Here is a 27,209-nt window from a genome sequence, read left to right as displayed (position 1 = left end):
ACTGTGGTCGGTGATTGACAGACCTTCGTGACGGTTAGCCTTAACCATTGCTAAGAAGAACTTGTTTTCAAGCTTTGCAACGGCTCAACTTTGATCCCCGCTTCCCATAACAGATGGCACGTGTTGTTCACGGCGAGCGTAGTCGTCGCCGACTTGTCTATTGGCTGCGTCAGCCAACTAGTCGAAGTAAACCACACCTGCTTCGAAGACCAACCATATTGTATGGAAAACCGAGTCTTCGAAAATATAAGCAGTGAGCTGAGAATTCTCACTTAGAATCATAGCCGGACCTCGACTGAGTGGGTGAAAGGCTACGACGCTTGCCTCGGGATGATTCGCTTCGTTGGCGCCTTCTGCTCTCCCGCGATTTTTCGCTGCTACGTGCCTCTTTATCTGGTGAACGGGAGGCACTGCTACTGCGACGCTCTCGATGATGGTTTCTCGACCTTTGCTCATGGGTTTCTTCACGATTGCGGTACGACTGACGTCCGGGGCTAGGGCTACGAGATCTTGAGCTCTTGGATGACGCGCTGCTTGCAGACCTGCTCCGAGATCTTCTGTCAGGATCCGGCGACCGACGTCGAGATGAAAAGTGCCTCCGTCGTTTTGTAGCTGGTCGTCTGTCAGGCGAAGGTGACCCAGACGAACGATATGTCGTGCTTCGTTTGCGTCTTGAGTCATGATGTCCATTTGCACTTCGCCTAGGCGATCTGGAGCGATTTCTTCCAGGCCGACTTCCAGATGAGCTATGGTCTTGGCGGGGTCTTCGGGGTGGAGGAGAAATCGAGCCATGGCTGGACTCGCGTTCTGGTTCCGCACTGCGACCCCGAGAAGTGGACCGTGAGGTCGCAGATGCTATGGAGGGTGAGCGAGTACCACCACGGCGACGACCAGAACCTCTGCCAGTCGCAAGGCGATCTCTAGGAACATAGATATCTCGTTGGGAACCACGAAACGAGCCCCTTTCTCGTTGATCGCGAAACCTGGAAGCCGGGGATCTTGACTTATCTTCGCCAAATCGGCTGTCACGTCTGTTTCGTTGGTCAAAATCCCTATCCCCTCGACGGCTGCGCCAAGTGTCTCCTCGACCACGACCACGGTCGCTGCGATCACGGTCCCTCTGCCGGCTGATATCATGTTCACGTCTTTCGGCATCTTCGCGTCTGCGGCGGGCTTCGTCTGCGGCACGATCGGCCTCAATCTACGTAAATGTTAGTTGCCATCTGAGTTCAGCTTAAAAGAAATCGATGTGTGTACCTTCTCCTGAATCAGTTCCAATTTCTTGGCCTCAAGAAGTTCTTTTGGGACGCCTTGGGGGCTTGTCTGGGCACTCAAACATAGTTTCCACAGTTCCTTGCAAAACGGTGCAGTTTCCTTGTCCAAAAAGCCAGTAAGTTGTATTTGAAGAGACTTGATGTCAGGCTGTCAAATTGTTAGCACGCATATATATTTGTGTATTTAGGCCGTTGTGTACGACAAGCAAGACTGACAAATCGGGAGCCCTCGATCAAATTAAAGCAAAGCTCAATGACGACGTCGTCTTCGCTGCCGAGAATATCAGATATTCTACTTGCTATCCATCTACAGGAGAGTCAATAAACAATGAAGATGGTAAAAAGGAAATAGAGAGCAGCAGACTTTTTCATGACCTGGAGGTTGACCTTTTGCATGTCAACCTTCTGGCTGAATTCCGGAGGAAACCTCGTGGACTTGAGCAGCCTTGCGTCAACACCTGTCGCCATGATGGACACAAATGAACAAGGCCGAGGGTGGCAAGCGAATGAAAAGGGGGATCTTCAACTTGAACCGATGTCGGTTCGGATACTTCGAGTGCTGGAAGCTGAATTTGGGTTTGAACTGGAACTGTAGCTGGAGCTGCTCGAGGCCGTGTTCTGACTAGCCTTTTGCCTTAGGTAGGTAGCACCACTTATCTTATCTCATCTACAGACGTTAGTCAGCATATCTCAAGACACTCCGAGGCGATGTCATTGCCCCCACATTCCTCCCTTGTAGACCGCCTGCCAAATGCTCTGTAGGTTGGCACCAGCAGTTCTACCTGGACTCAGTGGTTCCAACATTAATACGGATTTACTTCAACTCATTACCTGTGGACAATCCAACCCGTTAGCACGTGCGGGAATTTTGACTTATCCAGTGTGCTCGCCCCACGATTTAGCGCGACGCGAAATAAGGCACACAAGCCGTCATCTTGGTTGTTATAGAGCAAGCAGAGGAGCAGCCGTTCGTATCAGAAATTGAGTTCTGTCGGCCCTTGCTGACCATGATGACAATGCTATCTAGAATGAATAACATACACGCTCCCACGGTGCCTTCAGGCCCCACAACCAACGCGGGAACCAACGGCAGTATCGCTCACCTGACTTTTACGGAACTTCAAAGGAAGAAAGTTGATATGGAAGCTGAGCTGAGAGCTTTGGGCGCAGTCCTTGATTCTGTACCTCGAACCCCCAAACATACTTGCCTAGACATCTTGCCATCCAGAGGCTTATCTGACTCATTAGTAGCACGGGGTTAATATGACTAGCCCGCTTACGACTCAAGATGGATTCCCAAGGGCCGATATAGACGTCGCGCAAGGTAGACCGCACTTAAAGGAGAACTTGAAGAACGACGGATTGACCTTTTGATCAACAGTGCGCACCACCAGAGCCCGCATAATTCACCTCCGTAATGATTACAAAGACCTGATGGCTCTAGTTGAAAAACACCTCCATGAACACTTTGCTAGTCTTCAAGAGAACGACGAGGCTCAGCCTTCATTTTCGGGTAGTGACGATGGCTTGCCGTTGGAGCACACTACCCCACTGCTGCTCCAGCAGCCATTTGCGCAGGTTAACAGCGTTGTCTCAGGCAGCCCAGCCGAAAGTGCTGGCCTAAGGCCGCAAGACGAGATTCGCAACTTTGGGTATGTCAACCATTCAAACCATGATGGCCTTAAGAAGGTAGCCGAGTGCGTCCAAGGAAGCGAAGGTGTAAGTTGATGAACAACAAACCCCAAATCCGACAAGGTATCGGCGTCTAGGGTACTGACAAGTCGCAAGCAACCGGTATTGGTGCGAGTTTCGCGTCCTGGTTCAGGGGGAAGGCAGGAATTGCAGCTGATTTTGACACCGACACGCAATTGGGGTGGCAGAGGCTTGTTGGGCTGTCACATTCTTCCTTTGTAAACAAATTGTTTTTCCCTGGGCGCCAATTTCGCGAAAACTGGGTTTATGACAACTATGCGAAAGAAGAGGCATTCGAGGACTGCTAAGTCATTGCAGTGCCAAAAAAGAAAGTGTGGACAGGCAGAGGTCATCTCAGCCATATACTCCGTAGGCTGCCTGCCATAGTGTTAGGCACAGCGAGTCTCTTCTTCGGCTTACAAACAGGTAGCTAATGAGAAGGCGGAATCACCAGGCCAATGCAGCATAAGTAAGGCACTAGGAAAACAATAAAAAAGGTCACGTGTGTGGAGACAAAATGGCCACTGGGTAACTTAGCCACAGGAAGTAATGTAAGTGTTCATGCTGGTCAGGCAGACGCTTTAGTCAGGTAGCACTGCGAAATCCAGGTTGCCAGGCACATAGTGTAGAAGGGACGGCGGCAAAGTATCTGTCCAAGCCATCACGATTTGCTTGCGTCTGAAGCTCGAGTAAACAAACTAGTTCGTTCAGAATGCAGGCAAACTATAACTATCGAAAAATTCAAGTTGCTTTCCAGTGAATTGAGTGTAGATAGACATCTAAAGGTCCATACAAACAATCTAGCCCGCTCAACTGCCAGCATCAGATGGGCCCGTCACTTTGAAGCAGTGACAGGCTAGTGGGGACCATGAATATTTTTTGTGATTCCGTAACAAGACTAGCGTGGGCTGGGATGGACTTGGTTTTTCTTTGCCCACCTTTCGCCGCACTGTTGACTTTGAGCTGCTCCTGCTGGCGATTTTTGCAGGGCGAGAGGCACCCCGCTATGACGAGACAGCCATGCACGTGACAGGCGCATAGCCCAATCGTGCCTACCTGACTCCGTTGGCCTGCCTGACTGAATTTTTCGCTTAAGAAGTACGGCTCCTTGCAAGCTCCCCGCCATCCTCAAAAACATCACCCCCCCCAAAGTCGATCAGTCGGTGACGATTTCTACACGTCAAACGTCCACAGCCCGTTTCGCTGTTTCTCTACGGTACGCCTTTCTCGCTCCCACGTCATCACCAGTTTCTTCCTACCTTCCAAAACTTCTCGACGGTGTTCGATCGGTTCGATTATGTTCGTTTGCGCCGACTACTAACCCTTCGAACAGCCCCGCTTGTTTATACCATCTCGCACCGAGTGAACTCATCGAGCGATCGCGACTATGGCTGCCGCTCAGGGGACACCTACCTTTAAGCTCGTCCTTGTCGGCGATGGTGGTACTGGAAAGGCAAGTTTTCGACCTTTTCTTGGGTTGTGTTTGGTTCTTCCACGGAAGCAACGGTCCATGGCTTTTTCGTTGAGGCCACTCACGTCCCGCTTCCTGATGAATATTCTTGCTCGTTACTGACCGTGTGAATTACTACAGACCACCTTCGTCAAGCGTCACTTGACTGGTGAATTCGAGAAGAAGTACATGGCCACTCTTGGTGTGGAGGTTCACCCCCTGGGCTTCACTACGGTACGTGCATTCATGAAAAAATCAGTCTTGGCCCCCGCTTCACGATTATTCAGTAATTTAATCTGTTCCGTGTAGAACTTTGGCCAGATTCAATTCGACGTCTGGGACACCGCTGGTCAGGAGAAGTTCGGCGGTCTCCGCGATGGATACTACATTAACGGCCAGTGCGGTATCATCATGTTCGACGTTACGTCTCGTATTACCTACAAGAACGTCCCCAACTGGCACCGTACGTAACTCCCCAAGCGATATTTGCCGCCCTCAACCAAATTTTGTCTCCTCGACTTGCATGACTCACAAATGCCACAGGCGATCTCGTCCGCGTTTGCGAGAACGTACCCATTGTTCTTTGCGGCAACAAGGTTGACGTGAAGGAGCGTAAGGTCAAGGCCAAGACTATTACTTTCCACCGCAAGAAGAACCTCCAGTACTACGACATCTCTGCCAAGTCCAACTACAATTTCGAGAAGCCCTTCCTCTGGCTTGCACGCAAGCTCGTTGGCAACGCTGCTCTGGTAAGCTGGCTCAAGTCTCGGTATTAAAGACCAGAATATTGACTGTTCACCAGGAATTCGTTGCCGCGCCGGCTCTTGCCCCTCCCACCGTACAGGTCGACGAGAAACTCCTGGAGCAGTACAGCCAGGAGATGAAAGCTGCCGAAGGCATTCCCCTCCCTGGTGAGCTTTCGGATGATGACTTGTAAAGATAGACAAGGCTTGGATCAATTTCCAACCGCGGCGGGGTGGCTGATGGGGCATCGTGAACCGGAATTCTCTGGCGCAGACCGGCAATTGCTGGTCACGGCCATTATGGTAGAAGACGGCACGGCCGGTTCATTTGGTAGACTCGGAGCAGGAGGGGAGGGCCTTACATTTGCTGCTAGACGGCCAGCATACTTTGAGTAGTTTGACGCCTCACAAGATGAACACTTAGTCCTTACACTCCACACCAGGTCATCTAAAGGGATGTGCCTGTCCGCTCTCTACTTTGTGTGCAAGCCATGGCAGATAACGCGATGCAATGCGCGTAATTAGATAGCAACATATAGGTAGCCTGGTACGAAGGTTGAGGAGGATTACGGAGGTTAATGACAATTTTCGTACCCATAATGACTAGTAGTGCAACACGGCCGTATAGAGTGACAAGCTACGTCATGTTTTTTGCTGATACGAGTAGATTACCATGGTGCGGGCTTGAAAGGTGTAGATTGTGGCATGTCTCCATCAATGTATGATATCGGTCAATGGCTTTGGTCAGTGACTTTGGCTAGCGTAGTAAGTGCCGATGAGTCCAGGCACATTGGGTGGGTGCATTGTAGGGCAAGTATGTGTAAAGGATTATTTAACACTATGCTTGTTGGCTTCACACATATGTCGGTGAACAAGACTAAACTCCCATCCTCCAGATAATGCAATGTCCACATTGATAGATGACATTCATAGACTCAGTGCAACGCGTTTTTGTATTTTGACAGTGACAGTCTCCATTCTGGGGATGGAGCGGAGAAACAGCAGAAAACAAGCTGCGCAACAGGCACAGACCAGGGGCAGCGACGCGTCTTTTGATCCGTTAAATTGGGACAGGGTTTAGAAGTACACTTCCTTGGCTAGTGCAAACAAATGCCTACGGGAAATAAAATGGGTAATAGTTGTGCATGCTTTACGATTGAACGGGCGTTGTCAATTACAACTGCTGCTGGGCATTTCACTACCAGCTCTGTGAATGACAGATGGGTGCAGTATACATATCAAATTGATGCACCGCATTTATAACCATTTGAACAATAACCTCTTCTCAAGACATTGATTATCCTGAACAATACATGGGTTTGGTTGGTGAATCTAGTTTCCAGAGAATGCCCAGGCCTGAGATGCAACCTAAATAGTAAATGCGCCAGCAAGCCAGATGTCGTGTCAATGTCATTAGCAAATAACGAAAACAGTTTAAATTGCCTTGGATATCTGGTGGGCGCGCAGGACGATTTACCTGAGTTGTAGCCCCTGGTGACCAAGTGCAGAGTGTTTTTGTTTGATTTCCTAATTGACAACAAGCACGCGACTTAACTGGTCAAGCCTCATCAAATTTGTGTAAGTTAGGTAGTCAACAACCCTTGTGAGGACATGTCCTATTTAAAGTCTCCTAGACATGAATACAAGCAGGTCTTCCCAGCACTCTAGTACTGCCAGGTAGTGAAAGGTACGTGGGTCGTGGAGACCCGTGCCGCGATCGCGCTGCGGTGCCCTATATTGGACGTGGAAGTACCATACTTAGCGTGTAAGTATGAGGTGGAACCTTGCCTAGTTGGGCCCAGACGCGCTGTGTTCAACACCAAGGGTGCCGCATCAGAGCGTACCTCACCGTACCTAATTACGAATAACCGCGCCGTCTCGTGTCTCGACACTCTGCTTCCCCACCTCGCTCGTTCCTGGAACCTCTCTTCGTCATTCTCCCTCTTCCTCTCAATTTACTCAACAACCTCACTCTTGAAACGCCGAGACCTCTTTTTATTTTATTTGTGAAGCCTGCAGTCTCCTCCGGCTGTCCTCTTACCCGCCCGCCCTATTCACATCGGACCATGAACTCGATTCAAGCATAACGCAGCTCGACCGCCGCCGCCATGCCAGCCCCCGACATGTCTCCTCCAGCCTCGACTGCTGTCGAAACGACCTCACCTATATCCTCATGCGATTCACTATTAACTCACGAATCTATCACTCAATCTCCTGCACGAGATACGACCACCAACTTGACAGAAAAGCCGGACCTTTCACCCTGCATATCAACGTCAATCCCAAAGACAGACATGTCCAATCACGAGCCAGAGAAACACCCCAAAGGAAAGAGGAAGAGGACTGCGTGAGCCCATCCATATCCATTGAACAGAGTCGCTAGCTTTTCTTACAGGTGCTAACTCAGCTCCTGCAGTGCCAAAGACAAGACTATCCTAGAAAACGCCTACCTTGCGAACCCCAAGCCTGATAAGGCAGCGCGTCTGGATATTGTGAAGCGCGTTTCACTCAACGAGAAGGAGGTTCAAGTAAAACTACGTTCTTAGCCAGATCATGACCTGTTTAGTTGCTAACTCTTTACTTGCAGATATGGTTTCAGAATCGCCGTCAGAATGACAGACGCAAGTCGCGTCCCCTTTCTGCCCAGGAGATTGCTGCCCTCCGCTATGGCGGAATGCAGATTCTGTCTTCTGACCCGGTGACTTATAGTCCCTCAGCCACCGAAGAGAAAACTTCGCCCGCGACTGACGGCTCATTTACAAATGGCTCTGTGTCCGTGGAAACCCCGGTCAAACCCATCAATGCCTTGGCCGAGGATCTGGTCGAAGGACCACAACATATCAGTCCGTCTAATGGAGCCATGAAGGTGGGAACCAAGGCTTTTGAAACTCCAGCGTCTCAAGTATCAGATCCTTCAGCTGCATCTCAGCAACATTCAGCATCATTTTCCTTGTCAAGCTCCGTTAGTTTCCTAGCGAACCAGTGGTATCCTGCAAGTTCCTTCTCCACGCCGTCGACTTTCAGCCGTACTGTCGACGATACACCCAAGTAAGCCACCCTCTTGTGTCGTTCGTCTTCTTGGTGGCCTATATTTACCATCTAGGTCTGAACAATGTACGTCATCCTCTTGCGAGCCTGCCACGTCCGCGACTTCCATCCTTCCTCTTCCTCAGTCTCACGTACGTCTATCACTCTCTCTTGAGGGCAAGGCGGAGCTTGTCGCCAATGAGGCCTCATCACCACGACTACAACCTAGCAAATTGTTTTCGGATTTGCCGAGTCTACCTCAAGTCAAAAGTCGGCCTTTCCAACGCAGCCATAGTGCCCTTCCCAGCGTAACTTTGCCTCCCATCTCGGCCCTAACAGATTCTCTCCCGCCAACTCTTGGACGAGGCCGCTCCCGCGATGCACATGCATGGGAACTGTGCTGTGATGCTGATGCTCGCGATGAGCTCACTACTCAAGCAGAAAACGAGTCTAATGGCTCTGCTGTTGCCGCTATTAGTCTCCTGCGCTCAACGAGCGGTATTCTTCAAAACAATACATCAAAGCGGAATTCTCCAGCTACTAGACCAACGTCCCGGCCCCAACAGGCTAAAAAACCCAAGCTGAGTCGGACATCATCAAGCGTGGCAAGAATGCAAACTGCTCTTGTGGACAGCGATGATGGCGTGGATTCACAAAAAGTCGAGAAGGGGTCAGGGAAAACAGTCAGAGTCGACATGCTGGTTTCTCCATCGGGTGATTCCGATAAGGAGAACTGGTTTCCAGACGACGAGAGGAATCCACGCCGATTTTCACCGTCTCATAATGTTCGGAGGCCGTTGCCGGCTACTGCGACCAACAGGTTCAATTCGAGGCGAACCGGCCGGCTACTACAGGACCACCCTGGCCCCATCGTATTCGGCGGAAATCGCTCCAAGACTATGCCGATGATAGGTCGCCGAGATTCTGGAAAAGGCTTATCGATTTTCGAAGATGAAGACATGCCAGGGCTCAAGCCTACGGATGAGGTAGAAAGGTTTATGCGTGGCGAGATCAGCCCCAGCAAGAAAGGAGACATGGATTGCATTGCGGGATTGCTGTCCCTAAGTCAAGGCAATTGGAGATAGAGTTCAGTGAATGGGTGATTCCATGCTGGCCAAGATGTTTGTCTTAGATGAACAGTTGCAAGCGGGTGTTTCTATTTTCAGTCTATGCGGCAAGGACGATTTATTTCGAACCGCATACTGGTCCTTGTCAGGCAACTGGCAGATTAAGGCTGACATACAACCTGAAAAGGCTTGTTAGAAAGCAATGTAATTCACGAAATAGTGATTCCTTAGCTGGATGAACCGAGGAGGACGCAGAGCTCGCCTTTAGTCTTGGTCAAAGCCACGGCTGTAGGTAGTCGAGGCTGAAGGGATGAAGCGAGGCAAGCAGGGCGGCTTGTTTAACAGAGCCAGTACGACACCCGTGTGATGGAAAGTTAGTATGTGGTCTGTCATAAGCTCGGTTAGGACTGAGTCGACTAGGCGTGTAGAAATCGGTTGCGGACGTTTCCACAATCGGCTATGTATGCATATTCGTTGGTTCTTTGACAAGCTTAATGGCAGCGAGGCGTATATGTCAACGCCGAGTTGGAGGGGAGAGCTGAAGAAAAAGCTTCATTACTTACCATGGAAATTGTGTTTGTCACGCCCATTTCAAGTGTAGTTGCTGGCATTTCAGATCGCACCGTACGTTTTGATGGCAAGGCTCCATGTGTCAATAGTTGGCCGTTTCCCACGCCCTCGGTCTTGAAGATGTAAGTCATGGCATCTGTGCTGTTGGTGTGGAATGGTGCCCTGCACTCCTAGATAACAACGAGCTTTCCCTTCACACTATTTAAGCGTAAAGAGGTTCAGATGTGCAGTCTCAGTTATAAACTTGTCGCATGCCTAGGCAAGGATCTAATATCAAAGACTAAATCGGTTGTGCACAATCCATACAATGTGCCTGCTTAGGGTTGAATGTCAACCTAAGTTGAATATTCTGATTGGTGACCTATGTCTATCTAGGATAAAAAAGAATATTTCTCTCCTTTTCCTCTTCAAAGCTGAGGCCAAAATGTCTCACCCTGAAAGCCTCCTGTGATGGAGAAAATGTACCATGCTTGAAACCACATGGATGTGGTTCCGGTCTCTAACGTGTTTCTGCGCGTGCGAACGTGCCTGGCCTGGCACTGGCCGCCCTTGACACTTATGCCATGCTTCCTGATCAGATTCGCTCAAGTCTATAAAAAAGAGAAAAAAAAAAAGAATGACAAACAAGATTAGATGCGTCTAGCCCACCTCGCTATAGTAGGCAATGAAGGGGTGATCATTAACGCTTTCTGAAAGAAAAGTTGTGTAGGGGAATCATGCCGCTGCTGCTCCTTTTCCGTTACCGTCTCTAAAATCACATGCCCAGCAGACTCATCTGCCTTCGCAAAGGACTCGCGCTAATGCTTCCGTCTTCACTGGCATAGCAAGCCGAGTCCGTGTCGATATCCCACTCCGGGTCGTCATCTTTTCCATCCTCAGATGGGCAAAGGCTACCATTAGCTGACGAATCAAAACCCTTTTGAGTAGCAGCACGTGTGTTCCAGCGGAGGGTACGGGAAACGCTGTCAAACCACTCCGTCTGGGTGCGGACCACGGTAGGGAACGGATATTGAGATGCCGTGATGGTGACATAGTCGCCCTGCTTGAGTTCCACTCTGCCCTTGCCGTCAAAGGCGCAGTAGGCGGTAGCGCGAGAGTTACGCGGTACAGACACACGGAGCAGCATGGTGTCAGATAGCACCATGGGACGGAAGGATAACGTATGTGGGCAAATAGGTGTTAAGAGGATGGCGGGAATGTCCGGATGCACCAGCGAACCGCCAGCAGACAATGAATAAGCGGTAGAGCCAGTGGGCGTCGAAAATATGCAGCCATCAGCCTGCACCACGGTGAGAAGCTCGTCATCTCCATAGAGCTCTAAATTAGACACGTACGGAGACGGCCCACGGTCGATAACAAGCTCGTTGAGAACTTCAAATTGTTCGCCCTCTTCCGCTTCCTGACCCATAGCACCGTCCCGGTATACTGTACAGGTGAAGCGCATGCGCAGATTAACACGCATGCCTTCCTCTCCCATGATACGGTCCAGATGTTGTTTGTACTTCTCAAACTCGAAGCTGGTGAGAAATCCGAGGCTGCCCAGGCTGAAAGATAAGACAGGGGGTACGATGCGCTGAAACAACCAAGAGGTGAATAGAACGGTGCCGTCGCCACCGAGGGTGAGAACCAAGTCGAATTTCTCAGGCTGACTCCAACAAAGATCGGGTGTCCAGTATCGTAGCATGCTCTGGAAGACGGGGTTCTCGGCCACAATGCCCTGAGCATCGAAGCGACGAGAGTTGCGAAGCTTGGCATCTACGAAGACGTTGACGCCGACATCGGAACCATACCTTGGGGTGCGCAGCAGCCAAGTAGCCAGTTCCCTAGTGAGGTAGACAAGTTGATTATCACGAGCCTTGGTGACGATCATGACGTTGCGGACAGCACGCTTGATGGGGCGGCGCTGAAGCTGTTTGGAGACCTCGCGGACACCAGTTGCAGTCTGGACGAGCCTTGAGTGAGACATGCAGTCATCGTTCTTGATTTCCTCAAGGACCTTGTCGATGTTAACAGCATCATCGAATCTGTTGTGGTAAAAACACGGAGATTGTAGAGAGGGCAGTGCGGTGGTAGGAGTCATGTTGCGGTTGGCGAGCTCGGTGAGTGCGTCGGCAAGTTTCTGAGACGAAGAGGTGGCAGGTCGATTCTCGACACCACCTTGTGCAGACAACATGCCTGTAAGAGAAAGAGCCTCGGGTTTATTTCTGCGAACAACCGAAGCCAAGGCTTTCATAATAGTCTGGCGAGGAACTTCGTGAGAGGGCGCGTTACGGCGGTGGCCCTTGGGAGGGTGGCCAAGATGCGCAACGTTGGAAGATCGCGACAAAGGGGGTGGCAGCTCGGGAAAGCCGGTAGTGGGCGTCGCAGTCGTTATAGATAACGGATTTAAAGTTGCAGGGTCTGCAGCTGGGCCGCCTTGGACGAGCTCGGCGCTTGAGAATGACAAACCTGCTAACGATCTGGCATTGCGAGGCAGAGACTGGCTTAAACAAGCAGATGCAGATTGGGACGAGGAAGGGCGATCGCGGTCGTGGGCGGCGTTGGAGCTTTTTGGTCGGTCGGAGAGCGAGGTTTTAACTGCCTCGGAGTGCAGAGGCGGCGGAAGCGGATTACTGAGGGCGGGGTGCAGGGCGGTGGGCGAGGAAACGAAGCCCGACATGATTAAGAATAGTGGTTCTCCACAACGGGGATTAAGGAAAGGAAGCGACCTAAGACCGGGTAAGACTTCGTGAGAAGTGGGCGATGTCAGGCTAAGAGGTAATAATAGCCTGGGGTTCGTACTGTATCTGTCCCCTGTATCCAAGACCGAGCAACGCTGTTGCAGCGAAGTGACACTCGACGTGGGGCGGGTTTTGGCGTGCTGGATCAGCAGGAGCAGCCGGAGTTTGCGGACCACCGGTAGGCGATATTCACTGTCGCTAGTGTGGAGTAAAGTGACAACGTGGGGATTGAGGGCGTGATGTGGACGATGTAGGCGAACACATGCACAGAGAATCTGTATCTTTTCCTCACTTTCACGCACTCAGCACTCGGGACTCGGCGTTCGCAAACGAAAAACGCAAGGTGACCCGTGTGCAACCTTTGCAGCACTGAAAAACTAGTACAGTCAAGGTAATTGTACCTTGAGGTGAGGTATGTGCGTATTTTGGGGTTGTGTATGTGTGACTCGATGTTTAGTGTCGCAGCAGTGTTGGCCAAAACGGGGATAATCGGTCACTGCGCCAGACAAAGTAGTGTCTTGGGCCAAGGACAAATCGGACTCTCAGGCGGAGAGACGGGGAAAGGGAGTGTGTTAGAGCGCACAAGACTGAGTGTGTGTGTGTGTGTGTGTGTGAGTCGGTGCGATGGGCGGCAGCGATGTGGTGTGGTAGGATGAAATGGGACGAATGACGCTAGTTTTAGTTGGGTTGTCGCCTCTTGGAACGGACAACAACGGCCGAGACAGGATGACAGAGATGAAGATGGTAAGTTGTACTTGTCGCTTGGTTTGAAGCGAGCCCACTGTAGCAGTATCTACGAAGAAATCGAGCTGCCGTGGAGATTGGCGTCCGAGACCGCCAAGAAGATTTGGTAAAAGTTCCTGGAAGGTGCGTAGGTCAAGGAAGGGGGAAGGCAAGCCAGGCAATCACGTCGATATCCTGGTTGTTGGAGTTCGGTGTGATCTATTCCAAGAGCCCGGAAACTTGGAAGGATCCAAGTTGACTAATTTTGACTGAGGGTTCCGCGAGATTTGGTGATGCAGTGCGGGTGCTGATGCAGGTGCAGATGCAGATATAGACAGGTGCTGACTAGCGCTATTATGTTGCAGAGACACAGGGCTTCGTTCTATTTCGGGACCGGGATTAGACCAGTAGAGTGTAGGTGAAGACGCAAATAGATGTGATATTGGTTCTCGTCCAGCGGGTAAGTCTGTAGAGAGTCTGTAGAGAGCTGAACAGTGATTGTTGATAATGACAGTTCTTGGGCGAGATGCGCGTGACCGGGTCCTGGTGTTGTCTCTATGCAGCTGGTTGCAGTAGGTTTGCACGTGGGTATGGGAAGGTGGGTGGTTGACGTAGAAGAATGTAGTGAAGCTGCTGAGGTCCTTATTGGGGGTGCCAAGCCGAAAGCCAAAGCAAAAGAAAATCGAAGGTTGGTGAAATGTTGCGAGGGTATCGACGCCGGGTCTTATGTTGAAGTTGTATCCGTGAGGAGACTATGGGTTATATTACCAATATCAAGTGTTACTGCCGCTGGCAACGAACAATTACGCTGATCAAATTCGCTGCAAATGCTGTGATGACGCTCAAGAAGCCGAATTGCCGTCAAGGAAAGGGGCACCTGGCGTCGCAAGAGAGATGAGCCCAGAAAGCAGCGAATAGGCCAAGTCCTAAATCCAATAACGAGAACAGGCGAAGTGCCTAGCTTTCTAAATGGGGTATTTTTGAGACAATTGTGAGAAAGGGGAGTGGCAGAAAATAAAGTAAGCCCAATAATAATAAGTCCAAAAAAAAAAAAAAAAAAAGGAAGGGGGTAGGGAAAGAAAATGCAATGCAATGCAATGCACTTAAGAAAAGCAGGTAAATAACTGATGCGGCAACGCAATGCAACGCGAGAGACCAAGAGAGGGGGAGAAAAGAACCCAATGGGACAAAGACGGAGGTAATTGCTAGAACTACCAGAGCTCTGCTTCAGAGGGGAGACGGAGGGGGAGGAAAGGAGGGGGGAAAGGACAAGATGAATAGAGAGTGACCAGACTGACAGACAGAAGCAGAGACAACACAGCTTAAGACTTGTCCCAAAGGCAGGCTGGCTTTAATATTGATTGGAAGCCTCCACGCCTCCTTCTTTGGTCTGATGTTGATCGGGGACGAGAATGGATGCGATCAAGGGCGCTCCCGCCAGGACCCAACACCCCAGCTCGGCCCCGGCACCTTAACTCATCCTAATAATTCTCAAGACCTTTGCCTTGCAATTGGGTACCTTGGTCCAATCCACTACCTTTCAATCCTCCCAATTTTGCCCAACTCTGTTGGATCCTCACTCTTTTTACCGTGGCTCCTTGCATCGTATTCACCTCAACACTATCCATGCCTTGCCTCCACGCAGTCGTATAGTCGTGCTCATAAAGAGTACCCCTTAGATTGTTCTTCTGCCCAACTATGAGTAATTTCACCATTACCCAACTTCATCACTTGATTAAAAATCCTCCATGCGGTATTTGCCTCTCCTTGCTTGCCTCACTTCATCTTCTCCATCCTACCTTCCATCTGCAACCAACCTTACCTAAGGCTAAGGGGATGCTCTATAGACAAGGTGCGGCGAATAGTAAAACAGTGGCACGTATCGCCCGACCCTGGCGGCCCAGTGGCTTACTCCATCCACGTCCCAGTCCTGCAGGGCAAGGCTCCTGGGGTCCTGGACAGGGGGCGGCATGACAGTGACAATCCCCCGTAGTTGACCAGGAAGATCCCCAGCCAATGCAGGGCCGTCTATGATGCACCGCTGCTGAAGGAGGCGGGAGGCGACAAGCCCACGGAACAGGAAAGATAAGGTGAAGTAACATGTAGCAGCAGGAAACCCAAAGGGGCGATAGGAGACACTAAGTGTATCGGGTACTCGCCTACTACGTATGTCAATGGGTCTCGGTACTCGGTACTCTACACGCAGCAGGCTTTGCCCGAGTTACTGCTATCCAGCCGGACAGGCGTACTCCGGTTAACTCCCTCCCTTGCCATCGCCACCATGGCAACAGCTTCCATCCCGTCCCTTTGGCTTGCTGTTTCTCGGCTCTATCTAGAACCCCAGCGTCCTAGTGCTCTGGTACTCCAGAGCTTCATCAGCATGAAGGCTCCTAGTGTACAGAAGAAATGGGGGCGGCGTTGTTGCAAATCTGTGCGCATAGCACAGTTACGGCTGGCTACCACAAGCCACTTTATCCCTTCTGTTTCCACATTTTGCTGCAGAACGAAGAGATTCATTTAGACTGTACATACATCAGCACAAGGTTGATACAGATTCTGGTAAATTAGCAGTGGCAGCAAGCGCTGACTGCAGTCAATGACGATTGTTAAAAGCATGTCCTGGAATTTTAGAGTCAGTAGTGACGCACTTGACACGATGCACCGCGGGAAAAGTTATGCTGAAGAGGGTGACCCCAAAAGGTGATGTTGAACGTTGGCTGGGCGCCCTAGTCCCACAAGCTGGTTTGCTTTGCCGCAGCTCTTGTTTGGTATCTCACGTGCGCATCGTCTTTGTATCCTTGTGTGCTTTGATTTGACGACAGCAATCCACCTAGCCACGTGTTATGCATTGCAACCGCACTTCGCGGGTGCCAGTCTCACGTTCAAGGGAGAAGTACGCATACTGCCAATGGACTTGGAATGGTTGGAGGCAAGAGATGAAATCCAATTGCCGCCGGTCGTCTCACGATACAGCTTGCCACGTATTCCGTACGACCTCGTCGCAAACACAGCAAGACAGGAAAATATATTAAGTGAGAGACTTCACGGGGAGGTATGCTTCATGTGTAGAAAGGGAGGGGGGGCATCAAGGGTACGCAATGGTTCAGTGCTCGTAGGCAGGCGTGGCCTCTTTCGAAAAACGCAGGTCACTTGCTGGACTGTGTTTGTTCTTTTTCTTTTTTCCGTCAATTGCAAGGTCTAGGGGCAGTGAAGGTCAGTGCCATTTAGGCTGGAATTATGCCGCCGCGTTTCGAGCTTTCAAGCCCTTGACTCTGTCGCCGCTGCTCCTTCTAGATGCTCTTGAGCTTCCGAGACACAGAAATGACCCACCGATGATAACGAAGAAAATATGAGGGAGCAATATCGGCCCTTACAAGAACTACAAAAGACAACCGTCGGTAAGGGCGGCAGCCAATATAATTTGCTCATGATTATTGTCATTGGTTGTCACTATTGTAGCTGTCAGTAAATATCTCCGGTGTTGTCCGAGAGAATGAAACATTGAGGTGGGCACTCTGTAGAGGTAGTAAGAGGGGATCCACGCCTATAAGAACAGTAGTGTAGAATGTCAATAGAGCATCCAGTTAAACTTGGTGGACGGCCTGAAGACGAAAAGAAGGCCCATTAGCCAAGACTGTCATCGGCAGGAACCTTGTTACCATAGGCTTAGCCCAGGTATTATATGGTACGTGGCACGTGTAGGGTGGGAAGAAAAAGCCCCTTCACAATGGTAAATATGAGAAAAGCCAAGGTATTTCTGTAAGTTAGGTAGTTGATTTGCAGTTGTTGTTTTGCCTTGTTCTAAGCTGCTTGTCTCGGCTGTCGTCAGCGTCGGAAAGACAAAGGAATGAAGTTTGGTTTGACTTGTTGCGGATCAAACAGAACTGTCCACTTTTATTCAGGACGCTCGATTCACCGCACTTTCAGGATGGTCTGCAGTCAGCGTTCCCCTACTTGTATGTTCAAATCCTCCGAGGTGCTTAGCAGCCACACGTAAGACGTGGGTGGGTTCTGTGCGAGAATCTGAGATGGACTTTACAGCGCCACCTTCGCCAAAACTTGCAGGCGGAAACAGCGGTAAGAAACCCGGGTCCACCACGATGGAACATCTGCTCACTTGAGAACTTGTGGGGATTGACTGGACCTGATTGCAGCGGCAACAACGAAAGGAAGAGAGAATGGGCAAAGAAGAGAGAAGCCACGTCGTTTACCTTACATGCAGCCTGCCTCGCCCTCTATCACATAATTACCTGCTCAGGCCGATTATGCTTAAAATGACCCAAGGCAACCATCCATGAGTAATTAATCAATCTGTAGTGTCGCCCTCGATCCGTTAAAGTCCTTGGCGGAGCGAAGCCAGAAAAAAGCAATCACACTGCGGCTATTACGTTGGCTATTTGATTTTATCAGCCGAAAGGTCCCAGATTGAGGGTGCAACGTCGTAGAAGGAAAGTAACTGTAAAAAGGAGCAAGACAGGGAGCAAAGGTACGTACAACATCATGGGCCCCGCCGGGTCTAGAAGGGCACCGACGGGAGAGCAACAAGGTGTTGGGAGGTGCCCTGGTAGAAACACTCGGCAACTCCTGACTTATGCCCTGTCAACGTTGCAGCCCCGTGCCCTTCACGCTTCATATTCCCGTCTCTGAGGTCGTAGCTGAAACGTCGTCCGCACTGCCTGTTCTCTCCCCTATTTTCCGTCCCTTCCCAGAAACTCCGTGAACGACCCCAACAACGAACAAAACAACGTCGTTCCCAGCAAGCCCCACTTCTTTTTTCCTTCAGGGTCCACGTCCAGACTTGTCACCGGATGTGGCTGCTCCTTTCCTTTTTTTTCTTTTTTTTCGGCGCTTCTTGTCCTTTTCGCCGCATCATATTTCTTATCCCCTCTATCCAATCCATTGTTACATCCAGTAACATACCTGCGGTTCTTGTGGCTTCAAAGTTAATCGCCCACTGTGCTGCTCCTCATGAGCCACCGATTGCCACCCGTCAGCCGTCTCATCCTATAACCACTACCCTCACCAGCTGTACTAGCATCTCGGCAATTAGCACCGTTGTGATGATGCCAGAACTCCCGCTCCACCTGACCGAGATGTCAAGTTTCTCATCACTACCGCCGTATTCGTCGTAGTCGTCGTCGTTATCATCGTCCCATCGACTTCGTCCCCTTGGTTGCACCGGCCGTCAATGTTTACTTTACGTGAATCCTCTGGCAACGCTCACGGCCCATACGTCGCTAGGCTTATCCAGGGTCCATGCCCGCCTGCCTCAACGTTGGGACGGTATCAAACCACTTTTGACTCCATCACCGTTCTAATAAAGCGCCGCATGTCCGTGAAGTCTTTATTGTCTTCCTGCATCGTTGCGTCCAAATCTGTCCGGCGATGCTGGCCGCACACACGTTGACCTGAGCTCACGACGTTGTCCCAGTCGCTCATAGAAAAAGATCCCTCGCTCTCTGCTAAAAGCAAGTCGTCTTGTGACGTAAAACTCAGAACGTGGAGTGATTTTGCCTGATCTACCTGTGAAGCAGAAGGGTCAACAACGATCTTGCCGTCGCTTTCGAGGACAGCCAGTGTGGTGCAGGTGGCGATGGTCTTCAAGGGTACGGCAGCCGACAATAAACCCAAGATGGCACTATGAAGCAATGCCGGCAAAAGGGCCAAGTTCTTCGGAGTATGTAAGCACAAACGGTTCGGTCTATTCTCGTAGATTCTGCATGTTTTGGTCCAGAGATTGACTTACAGACTGAGCTTGAACGACTTTGCTGTTCACATAGTCATTCTGAGGCGTTTCCGTCACCTGAAGCGTGACTTGAATGAGACAGCGAGGGAAGTTCTTGACAGGAACAAGCTGGCGCAGAGCAGACTGTAAGATATTTTCGAGCTGGCGTTCTCCAGTACCTATATATTGATCAGGAGCGTCAGCATATTTGCCGTAGGTTTTCGGTCACAGGGCAGCCCTACTTCCGACCCCTGCAGCAGGTCGTACGACAACGTCAATAACCGACTCAAATGGGTTCTCATCTCGTCTTTGCACCTCCATCGGCCCATTGACGGACGCAACCACGCAATAGCCACCCTTTGAAAACGTTGCCGAGCCATCTGCTCGGGGCAGATGTGAGATTCGAGCCTGGGGGTTCATATCCGGAGCCATTGTAGGATGCTGAAGAGGTTCAGATACTGACAAAAACAAAATACTGGCTGCTTTCTCTTGTTCAGTTTAGAGCAGGGATGTCTTATAGATAGTCTTCCCTTTGTTGGACTGAAGTGCGATATTGCATCACTTCCACGAATGGCTTTTGATTGTAAGACCTGTCTGCGCTAGCGGGTTGAGTAAAAAATTGAGATGAAGTTGCCCGGTACGTACCTGTTTACTAAGACTCCTCAAGGCAGGTTTCACCAATGACATGGGCAACTTCGCCGTAGTTGGTGGGGGTGTGGTGAAAGCAGAGGGGCATTAGCTGCTCAAGTCTCAGGCTTGATTACTACTGGTATGCTGGCCCCGGACCATTGTTAATGACGCGGGCCATCTCTATGTCTCCGTCTTGTTCGATTGGGAGCTTCCTAGCTTCTTTCTGCGTCCACACTCCCTTCTGTCATACCATTCTCACCTTCAGCCCTTGGACTTGGCCTTTTCTGAATCACTATGGCTTCAGTCAACATGTCACAATGTGTCGATGCACTAGCAACTGCGTCTCCCCCGAGCAACAAAATCCCTAAACTCGAACCTCGCCGCCGACGCGGAGCTCCCTCTAACCCGACTCCTCGCCCCGAGACACCCATATTACCTCCGCCTCCGAACCTCGACGATCATGTGTACAAGACGCCCTCAAGAAGGATTTTATCGCCAACTGACCTTGGGTCGTTTCTTTCATCGCCTACATATAACCTAATCCTAGCGTTCGTCTTCGGCCTGTCCGAGTCTGTTCAGGACACTGCTCGTTCCGCCGTTAAGGACAGCGAGCTTAGCCCGTCCGTCCGCGCGATCATTCATATCTTGGACGAAGCGGACACTCTTGTAAAAGATTCGCCTCCAAATGACCAAGGTGGCTCGCGTTTCGGAAACAAGGCTTTCAGAACCTTTCTAGACTTGGTGAAGGAGAAGGGAGCTGGATGGCAAAGTCAACTAGGCGTCAACAATGCCGCTAGCGATGAGATTTCGGTCTACTTGGAGCACTCGTTTGGAAATCGAGCGCGCATAGACTATGGCTCAGGACACGAACTTAATTTCATCATGTGGCTGCTCTGCCTGTACCAGCTGCAGATCCTAACTAAGGATGACTTCAAGCCCTTGGTCCTCATGGTCTTCAGCAGATATCTAGAGCTTATGCGGAACGTCCAGTTGACGTATTACCTTGAGCCGGCTGGTTCGCATGGCGTTTGGGGCCTAGACGATTACCAGTTTCTCCCATTTTTATTCGGCGCCTCGCAGCTGCTGCACCACCCATTCATCACGCCCCTGGCGATTCATCAAGAGCTTACACTGGAGGAGTTTAGCGATGAGTTTTTGTACCTCGGGCAGGTCAACTTTGTCAATGGCACGAAGACGGTGAAGGGCCTGAGGTGGCACAGTCCGATGCTGGACGACATTTCCGCCGCAAAATCGTGGACCAAAGTCGAGGGCGGGATGCGCCGCATGTTCGTTGCTGAGGTTTTAAGGAAACTGCCTGTGATGCAGCATTTTCTTTTTGGTTCTCTGATTCCGGCGGTGGATGGAATGAGTAAAGAGCAGGAGCTCGGGTTGGATTCAGAGGAAGAGGGGACGGAAGGGGGAGAGATCTCAACAGTACCCAGTGGTAGCCACAAGCATCAACACACCGGCTGGGGCGACTGCTGTGGCATCAAGGTCCCGAGTAGTCTGGCTGCCTCTCAAGAAATGAAGAAGAAAGGCACTCATGAGACTTTGAGAAGGATACCCTTCGATTAGACTTGGGACCTTTCAGCATCGCTGCTATGATTAACGACCGTGCTTGATTAAACAATTATGCTGTTAAGACTACATCGTCCGGTAACGCGTACAACCACATGTAGACTCACCGTTGCTTCAAAACGCCATTTAGTCTGAGGCGCAAATTCTTCAAATGTATCGCGCATACAATGCTCTTAAACACTACCAACATTACCACTCCATTTACCCACTGCCGCATTCATGGCAAGAGGTTACTCGTAAAACAGGAGATGTCTTACTCCAGTAACCCTAACTCACGAAGACGTGCCATCCCGGGAAGATGCGCCCACTTCTGATCCGAAGGCGATCCGCATGTGAGATCAAACCAGATATCAGCATGGTCGTTATCGATGGAGTTTAATGCGTAGGCAACATTACTGCCGTACAAGTCGCATCGTGGGACATTGAGGCCCTTCTCGGGGTAGAAGCGGTAGGCTTTGCAGCCATCCGTTGTACTCATAACGCTCTGTAGCCAACATCAGCACTTTTTAATCTCTGTTTCCCAGAATAAGGCAGAAGGTAGAAACCCCGAGCACTTACGTTACAGAACTGGTAGCACCCTTCAAGAGTCACACGTACCCCCGGTGCATTCTCGACAAAGCGCGCCAAGAAGTAGTTACCAACTGGCAAGCCATGGACACCGCAATGGTGATTTTCCGGCATTGGCTTGCCAGTTGGTGCATCATTCTGGCACACTGTCCTCGATGGTTCAAGGGTTGATGAAGGAACAGAAGTAAGTGGTGCACTGGTGATGGGTATCATGGAGGTGTCAATGACGCAGCTCTCTGTCGAGGTCGGAAGGTGGGTGCCAGATGTTATCTGAGTGTCGGCGGTGCTGGAAATGCTGAAGGATATCGTTTCGGTGGTCTGGCTGGTCCATGAAGCTGGTGTATTGGTGCTAGTCGATGTCGCAGGATCCGGTTTAGAGCTCGAAGTCATGATACCTTGAATAGACGTAGAAGATATATCCGAGAGAGTCTCAGATATCCTGATGCTAGAATGGTCCTCGGAGGAATCTCTTGTAGTGATGGATTCTACTGAGGTATGGGTAGATACCGTTTTGCTGAGAGAACTTGATGAGTCTGTGATGGTTTGGCTAATCGTTGAGGCGCAATCCGGCGCAGGCATAGATGAGACTGGTGATAGGGAACCGGGGTTAACTAGAGATTCGCTCGTGCTCTGCGAATTCGACGCGTAGATAGCAGTCGAATTTGTATGACGGCTAGTAGAGGTGGTTGACAAGGAGCCATCTGTCGTTGAGTTCATGAGCGGACCAGATACAGTTACTACTGTGCTAGATTGATAAGTAGACCTCGAATCATTTTCGCATGACTCAGTCCTGTAACTTTCAGATGGACTGATAGTCATAGTCGAAATATCAGAATGTCTGAAAGACGTTTTCGTTGTTGTGTTTGTCTGCGGTAGCTGCGTCTTAGTTATTTCCTCGGGACAAAGTGATTTAGAAACTGTGGAAGTGGTGGCAACGGATACATATGAAGAGGCGATAGGATCGATGAAGCCAGTGGACAAGTGAGATGATGTTAAAGATATGTTCCCTAATACGTGTGAGGTCGTAGAGCTTAGTATCGATTGAGACGAGGTAAGTGGAGAATCAGTGCCAATGTAGGATGTCAGGTTGCTGCCATATGAAGTCGTGGCAGTGATGTAAAATGTTACGTCAACCGTCATCGTCGACGTGATGATGCTCAAGGGGCACCCCAGGGAACGAGATGTGGTTTTTGTGGTGTTGAGCGGCAGCGCAATGCTGCTAGCCACTCCAGCGACAGCTGTGCCTGTGCCCCCCGATGTTGTTGCATTAGTACCGTTGAAGCGGAACCCGGGGTGGGCCCGACCGGAGGGGGTCAAGGCGCCCGAGTCCCGGTCTGAACGGAAGCTCCGTCCTTGAACGATGTGAGCAACTACCTACCATCTCAGTCAGCAAGCATTCAGAGAAAACGCCTTTCATTGCACATAACACAACGTCTTACTTGGTTCTCCGGGATCTTTGGAGCTGTCTGTCCTTCTCTCGCGAGGAGAACAAGGGCGCCGAATAGCAAAGCGTACCGCATGGTTCACAAATAAAGAGGGGATGTAGTATTGAAGAGAAAGCGAGCGGCGTTAATAGAGCAAGGCACTGGCTCTGGCGGCCTCGTGATACCAAGATTGCTGGCTAGTTGGCTGTGCTTGCTCTCGCAGTCACGATGGGATTTAGACGTTGCTCGGCAGGCCCCCAATCTTATACGATGTTGTAATACACGGATGTTGAGGGAGTATCGAGATCTTCAGGACAGTGCAGCAATATTCCCTTGTGACAGGCCGATGGTGGCATGAAGAATTAGGGGTGAAACTATAGGCGTCGACTATTGGAAGCTGGCAATGGGGGGGTTTAATAGCATCGAGCAAGGGGCAGGACCGGTACGCCCCTGCAAAGGCTAGAAGCGAAACATTGCCAAACGAAAGGTAGAAATGGAAGCAACGATTACGACAACGGCAGTGTTTAGACGAAGGTGAGTTTGAGCAGTTAAAATAATCCACTAATGAGCACTACACCTACCCAAGTCTTACAAGTAGAGAATCTCGTGCCGCGAATCTCAGAGAAAGAGAACCTGAACATCTTTAAAGTACAGCATCCAAATGACATGTCGATGTTTCCGTAATGCCCTTAACAGGTGAAATGCGTATAGGGTATCAGAAGCAGTTCACTGAACGCCGCCATGCCCCCCTAACCTTACCAAATGCCATATGCCATGCAAACAATCAAAGAAAAACACCAATCCTCGAAACGAGTCAGTGTGGTGAGACGTACATCGTACGTTACGAAAAAGCGACGCTACCTCCGGCCAAACTCCCTGATGGAGCTCCTGCACTGTGATTGCCGTCTCACGCCTCTGAATAAGCCTCCCAACGCCTCTCTTCAATCTTCCCAAATAGTTTCCAAGTCAAGATCTTGACGTCGTTCAGCACCACAAACACTCCACCGCTTTCGCTTGTCTCTCGATCCAAATCCCAGCGTTCTGCCCCTTGAAGGTACATCAAGACCACTCCTGCCCTTAATCTCGGCCGCATCGCCTCTCTCGGCCGCATCTGCAGCTGCCTTCAGCTGAGCAATTCTCTCCGCTTCCATAGCAGCCTCTTCAGCGTCAGGCGAATCTGGTATAGTTTCGAGACTGGAAATACTTGGACTCCTCGATCTGGTGGAAGTTGGAGTTGATGGCACTGACGAAGACGGGAATGAGGCGGAGACACTGTAGCTATGTGAGAAGGGTTCGTAGCCCCGGTAAGACGGTGAAGACGCCATCGAGGTAGGTGTAGAGGGTAGTGCAGGAAGTGAGCCAGTGCTGTTGTGACCAGGATGGCGCAAAGGCGAGGATGGGCGACGGTGGCGAGGCAGTATGGCAGATGGTGTCGCAAAACCTAGATTTGGAGAGATGTTGGACTCGCTGGCTCTGCGGTCGGGCTCCAAGACGGAACTGCGAATTGGTGAGGTTGGAAAGGCTTCATCAACAGGCTTCCGCGGAATTCGAATGCGGCTGGGCGAGCTTGAGGGGCTCGCAGGGCGAAACTGGGGAGAGAAGAGTATATGACCAGCGCCGTTGACGCCAGGCATAGATTGAGTGCGAGACATAGGAGGGGCTAGGCTTGCAACGGATCTGGATCTCACGTGGTGTCCGGAGAGAGGCGAGGTTGTACGAGGACGATAGGGCAGTGGGGGTAATGTCCATGCCGGGGCGGTCGGGGATGTAGGACTCGGGTCTGTCTGGCGCCGCAAGGTAGGAGGCTTCCTTAGAGGATCGAGGTCGGTAGTGGCGGAAGGAATCAAAATAGAATTCTGCACTCGGAGGGAGGAAAGAGGCGAGGACCGAAACTCTTCCATTCTCTCAGTCTCGGGGACGGGTTCCATTGCGTACGTCGGGGGGCCCGAAATGTCAGGCGGGAGAGGGCGACATTAGCAGCAGGTAATGCCGAAAGCGCTCGACGGATCGAGATGGGACGGGCGATATGCACTATGTTCCTAGTCCTCCGGGGGCGGTAGGGGAAGGATGAAGAAGAAGCGAGATCGGAAAAGAATCGGAATATCGACAGAGGCGTGGTTGTGATCTGGGATGGTTTGTCGGTTGGGTTATCTCGAGTCGGCCGAGGACGGGCGAGTTAGGGTGGAGGCGAGGGAATGCCGTCGAGGTCGTTGAGGGATAAGGGTGAGAGGAGGGAGGGGTGGTGGAAAGATGAAATAGACGAGAACAAGACAAACAACGAACAGAAGAGGAATCGGGCAGTAATGTGAAGCGGAGGGAAAGGGGCGGTATCAAACCGAGTCACACATTCCGTGTTGTAAATGAAAGAGGCCCAGACGGCTGACAGACGGCTAAGAGGAACAAGAAGAATGGGAAGGGACCAAATTTGAAGGGGGGTGCACATAGGAGGCAGAGCAAGAAAGGAAGGGCGGAAAGAGATCAGGCGGTAGGTACCTCAAAGTATTCCCACAGTGGAGCGGCACGGGGGTAGAGAAGCGGGAAACAGACTAGACTCCCGTCAGTCCCGTTTTCTCAAGACCAGTCAGGTAAGGTACCTGGGAGCGCGGAATACTAAGGTACGGTACATGCGAGGCACCTCAGTGGCGGTAAAGAAAGGGGGGAGAAGGCGGGGGAACGGGTTGGATGTCTATGCAGCACCTGTGCAACGCATGAGGCGCCATCATTACTGCTGACCTTTGTAATGAATCAAGAGACCTGGACCTGGGGGACAACATTGGGCTCCTCTTCAGAAGAAGGTCGGTCAGATACGGCAAGGCAGTAGGCATCAAGCAATCAAGGTAAAGTTAGTGAACAGCACCCATGGTATAAGGCGGGGCTGCAAGACATGGTAACTGCGATGTAAATATGCAAATGCAGTAGGGGAACGAGCCGGATGAGATGACGGTGGAGGGAAAATGGTCTCCTAGGCCAGGAGAAGCAAGCCGGAAAGAGAGGAAAGGGGGGAAGAAGAGGAACCAGAGGCAAGGAGCGCTACCGCTTTGATCCGGAATGCCAGAAGATCGATCACCTTCTTTGTCCCTTCTCAGCTCTCAACTCCCGGGTCCCCCACAGGCATTTCTCGCGCCCATAATTAATCTATACGACGTCGCTTGCTTCCTGCATTGTAGTTTACGGATCTCATTGTGAGGCAAGGCCAATTTCCCGCGCTGGCCGAGACCTCTAAGCAAGACCGGAGGTTATGAAGATGAAGGAAATTGGTCTTGAGGGAAATAAGGTGGATAGGCTAGGTACCTCGCCGGTAGGTTACCATTGGGGCTTTGGGTTAGGCGGGGAGCATAGCGCTAAGGGACCGGGCCAGGCCAGTGCTGCATCTCATTGCTTGGTGAGTGGGTCCAGGGACCCCAAGGAATGCCCGAGGACCCTCTTGCCCTTTTCCATCTCCACTAGTAAAGTCAAGGCTGGATCTCTCGAGCATTCATTTGGTCAGCACCACACAGCAGTACCGTCATTGATGGGAGCCAGTTGCCTAGTTGCTCGCGCGTCAACTACTGAAGACGCACGAGGTACGTAGCGGGACATTGGTGTTGTCTTACGCCCTGATGAGTGCCCTGCAGTAGACTATAGACTTACAGATACTTTCTGTTGCTCTGATGGCCCTGTCTTGCCTTCTTGTACCTTGCTAGGCCGTCTGGACTGTGGTTCAGTTGGCCAGTCTGAATCGCTTCTTCCCCTGGCAATGCCCATGTCCATTGACATTTGGCTCGACCAACACCAGGACTATCGCCCTCTCTGGGTTCCATGTCCACGTTTGCGGTTTTGCGGAGTCGGTGAAGCCTCGGTGTCCCTTGACCTTGGAATACATGTACATTGAGCATTGGGTTTAATTCCATCACAGCCTGTTAAGATGAGAAACCTCAGGCCATACATATCAACAAACATCAATGAATAACCCCCTGAGCCCCTAACCCAAGACAAACAGCGTTGATCTCCAAGGTACTATGTGATTCTAGCCTCCACCT

General features: G+C 50.9%; 10 protein-coding genes across 10 annotated transcripts; 5 read left to right on the top strand and 5 right to left on the bottom strand.

Annotated features, from left to right (window-relative positions):
- Positions 1-268: 268 nt before the first annotated feature.
- CTRU02_206022 (PWI domain mRNA processing protein) lies at positions 269-1,742 on the bottom strand (the record flags this gene model as incomplete). Its single annotated transcript, XM_070204646.1, has 4 exons — positions 269-1,201; positions 1,258-1,422; positions 1,491-1,585; positions 1,634-1,742. 4 exons carry the CDS (start codon positions 1,740-1,742, stop codon positions 269-271), a joined length of 1,302 nt encoding a protein of 433 aa, XP_070061750.1.
- On the top strand, positions 431-924 carry CTRU02_206023 (uncharacterized protein; the record flags this gene model as incomplete). The annotated part of the gene is made up of 2 exons (XM_070204647.1): positions 431-475; positions 706-924. 2 exons carry the CDS (start codon positions 431-433, stop codon positions 922-924), a joined length of 264 nt encoding a protein of 87 aa, XP_070061751.1.
- A 539-nt stretch (positions 1,743-2,281) lies between the features above and the next one.
- On the top strand, positions 2,282-3,188 carry CTRU02_206021 (26S proteasome non-ATPase regulatory subunit 9; the record flags this gene model as incomplete). Its single annotated transcript, XM_070204645.1, has 4 exons — positions 2,282-2,455; positions 2,526-2,631; positions 2,656-2,993; positions 3,063-3,188. The coding sequence occupies 4 exons, from the start codon at positions 2,282-2,284 to the stop codon at positions 3,186-3,188; spliced, it is 744 nt and encodes a 247-aa protein (XP_070061749.1).
- Positions 3,189-4,353: 1,165 nt separating this feature from the next.
- CTRU02_206020 (GTP-binding nuclear protein gsp1 ran) lies at positions 4,354-5,353 on the top strand (the record flags this gene model as incomplete). The annotated part of the gene is made up of 5 exons (XM_070204644.1): positions 4,354-4,419; positions 4,558-4,650; positions 4,726-4,879; positions 4,960-5,165; positions 5,219-5,353. 5 exons carry the CDS (start codon positions 4,354-4,356, stop codon positions 5,351-5,353), a joined length of 654 nt encoding a protein of 217 aa, XP_070061748.1.
- A 1,914-nt stretch (positions 5,354-7,267) lies between these two features.
- CTRU02_206018 (homeobox transcription factor) lies at positions 7,268-9,271 on the top strand (the record flags this gene model as incomplete). Its single annotated transcript, XM_036723096.1, has 4 exons — positions 7,268-7,506; positions 7,576-7,687; positions 7,747-8,207; positions 8,263-9,271. The coding sequence occupies 4 exons, from the start codon at positions 7,268-7,270 to the stop codon at positions 9,269-9,271; spliced, it is 1,821 nt and encodes a 606-aa protein (XP_036585396.1).
- A 1,306-nt stretch (positions 9,272-10,577) lies between these two features.
- CTRU02_206019 (nad+ kinase) lies at positions 10,578-12,482 on the bottom strand (the record flags this gene model as incomplete). Its single annotated transcript, XM_036723097.1, has 1 exon — positions 10,578-12,482. One exon carries the CDS (start codon positions 12,480-12,482, stop codon positions 10,578-10,580), a length of 1,905 nt encoding a protein of 634 aa, XP_036585395.1.
- Positions 12,483-18,552: 6,070 nt separating this feature from the next.
- Positions 18,553-19,423, bottom strand: CTRU02_206017 (exosome complex subunit Rrp46; the record flags this gene model as incomplete). Its single annotated transcript, XM_036723095.1, has 3 exons — positions 18,553-18,936; positions 19,013-19,170; positions 19,234-19,423. The coding sequence occupies 3 exons, from the start codon at positions 19,421-19,423 to the stop codon at positions 18,553-18,555; spliced, it is 732 nt and encodes a 243-aa protein (XP_036585394.1).
- A 492-nt stretch (positions 19,424-19,915) lies between these two features.
- CTRU02_206016 (phosphotyrosyl phosphatase activator) lies at positions 19,916-21,196 on the top strand (the record flags this gene model as incomplete). Its single annotated transcript, XM_036723094.1, has 1 exon — positions 19,916-21,196. One exon carries the CDS (start codon positions 19,916-19,918, stop codon positions 21,194-21,196), a length of 1,281 nt encoding a protein of 426 aa, XP_036585393.1.
- Positions 21,197-21,452: 256 nt separating this feature from the next.
- On the bottom strand, positions 21,453-23,286 carry CTRU02_206015 (uncharacterized protein; the record flags this gene model as incomplete). The annotated part of the gene is made up of 3 exons (XM_036723093.1): positions 21,453-21,683; positions 21,758-23,140; positions 23,206-23,286. 3 exons carry the CDS (start codon positions 23,284-23,286, stop codon positions 21,453-21,455), a joined length of 1,695 nt encoding a protein of 564 aa, XP_036585392.1.
- Positions 23,287-24,131: 845 nt separating this feature from the next.
- Positions 24,132-25,118, bottom strand: CTRU02_206014 (basic proline-rich protein; the record flags this gene model as incomplete). Its single annotated transcript, XM_036723092.1, has 1 exon — positions 24,132-25,118. One exon carries the CDS (start codon positions 25,116-25,118, stop codon positions 24,132-24,134), a length of 987 nt encoding a protein of 328 aa, XP_036585391.1.
- Positions 25,119-27,209: the final 2,091 nt, after the last annotated feature.

Source organism: Colletotrichum truncatum, assembly GCF_014235925.2.
Source record: "Colletotrichum truncatum strain CMES1059 chromosome Unknown Contig_0003, whole genome shotgun sequence".
Taxonomy (NCBI): Eukaryota; Fungi; Ascomycota; class Sordariomycetes; order Glomerellales; family Glomerellaceae; genus Colletotrichum; species Colletotrichum truncatum.
This window is presented reverse-complemented; position numbering and strand designations above follow the sequence as displayed.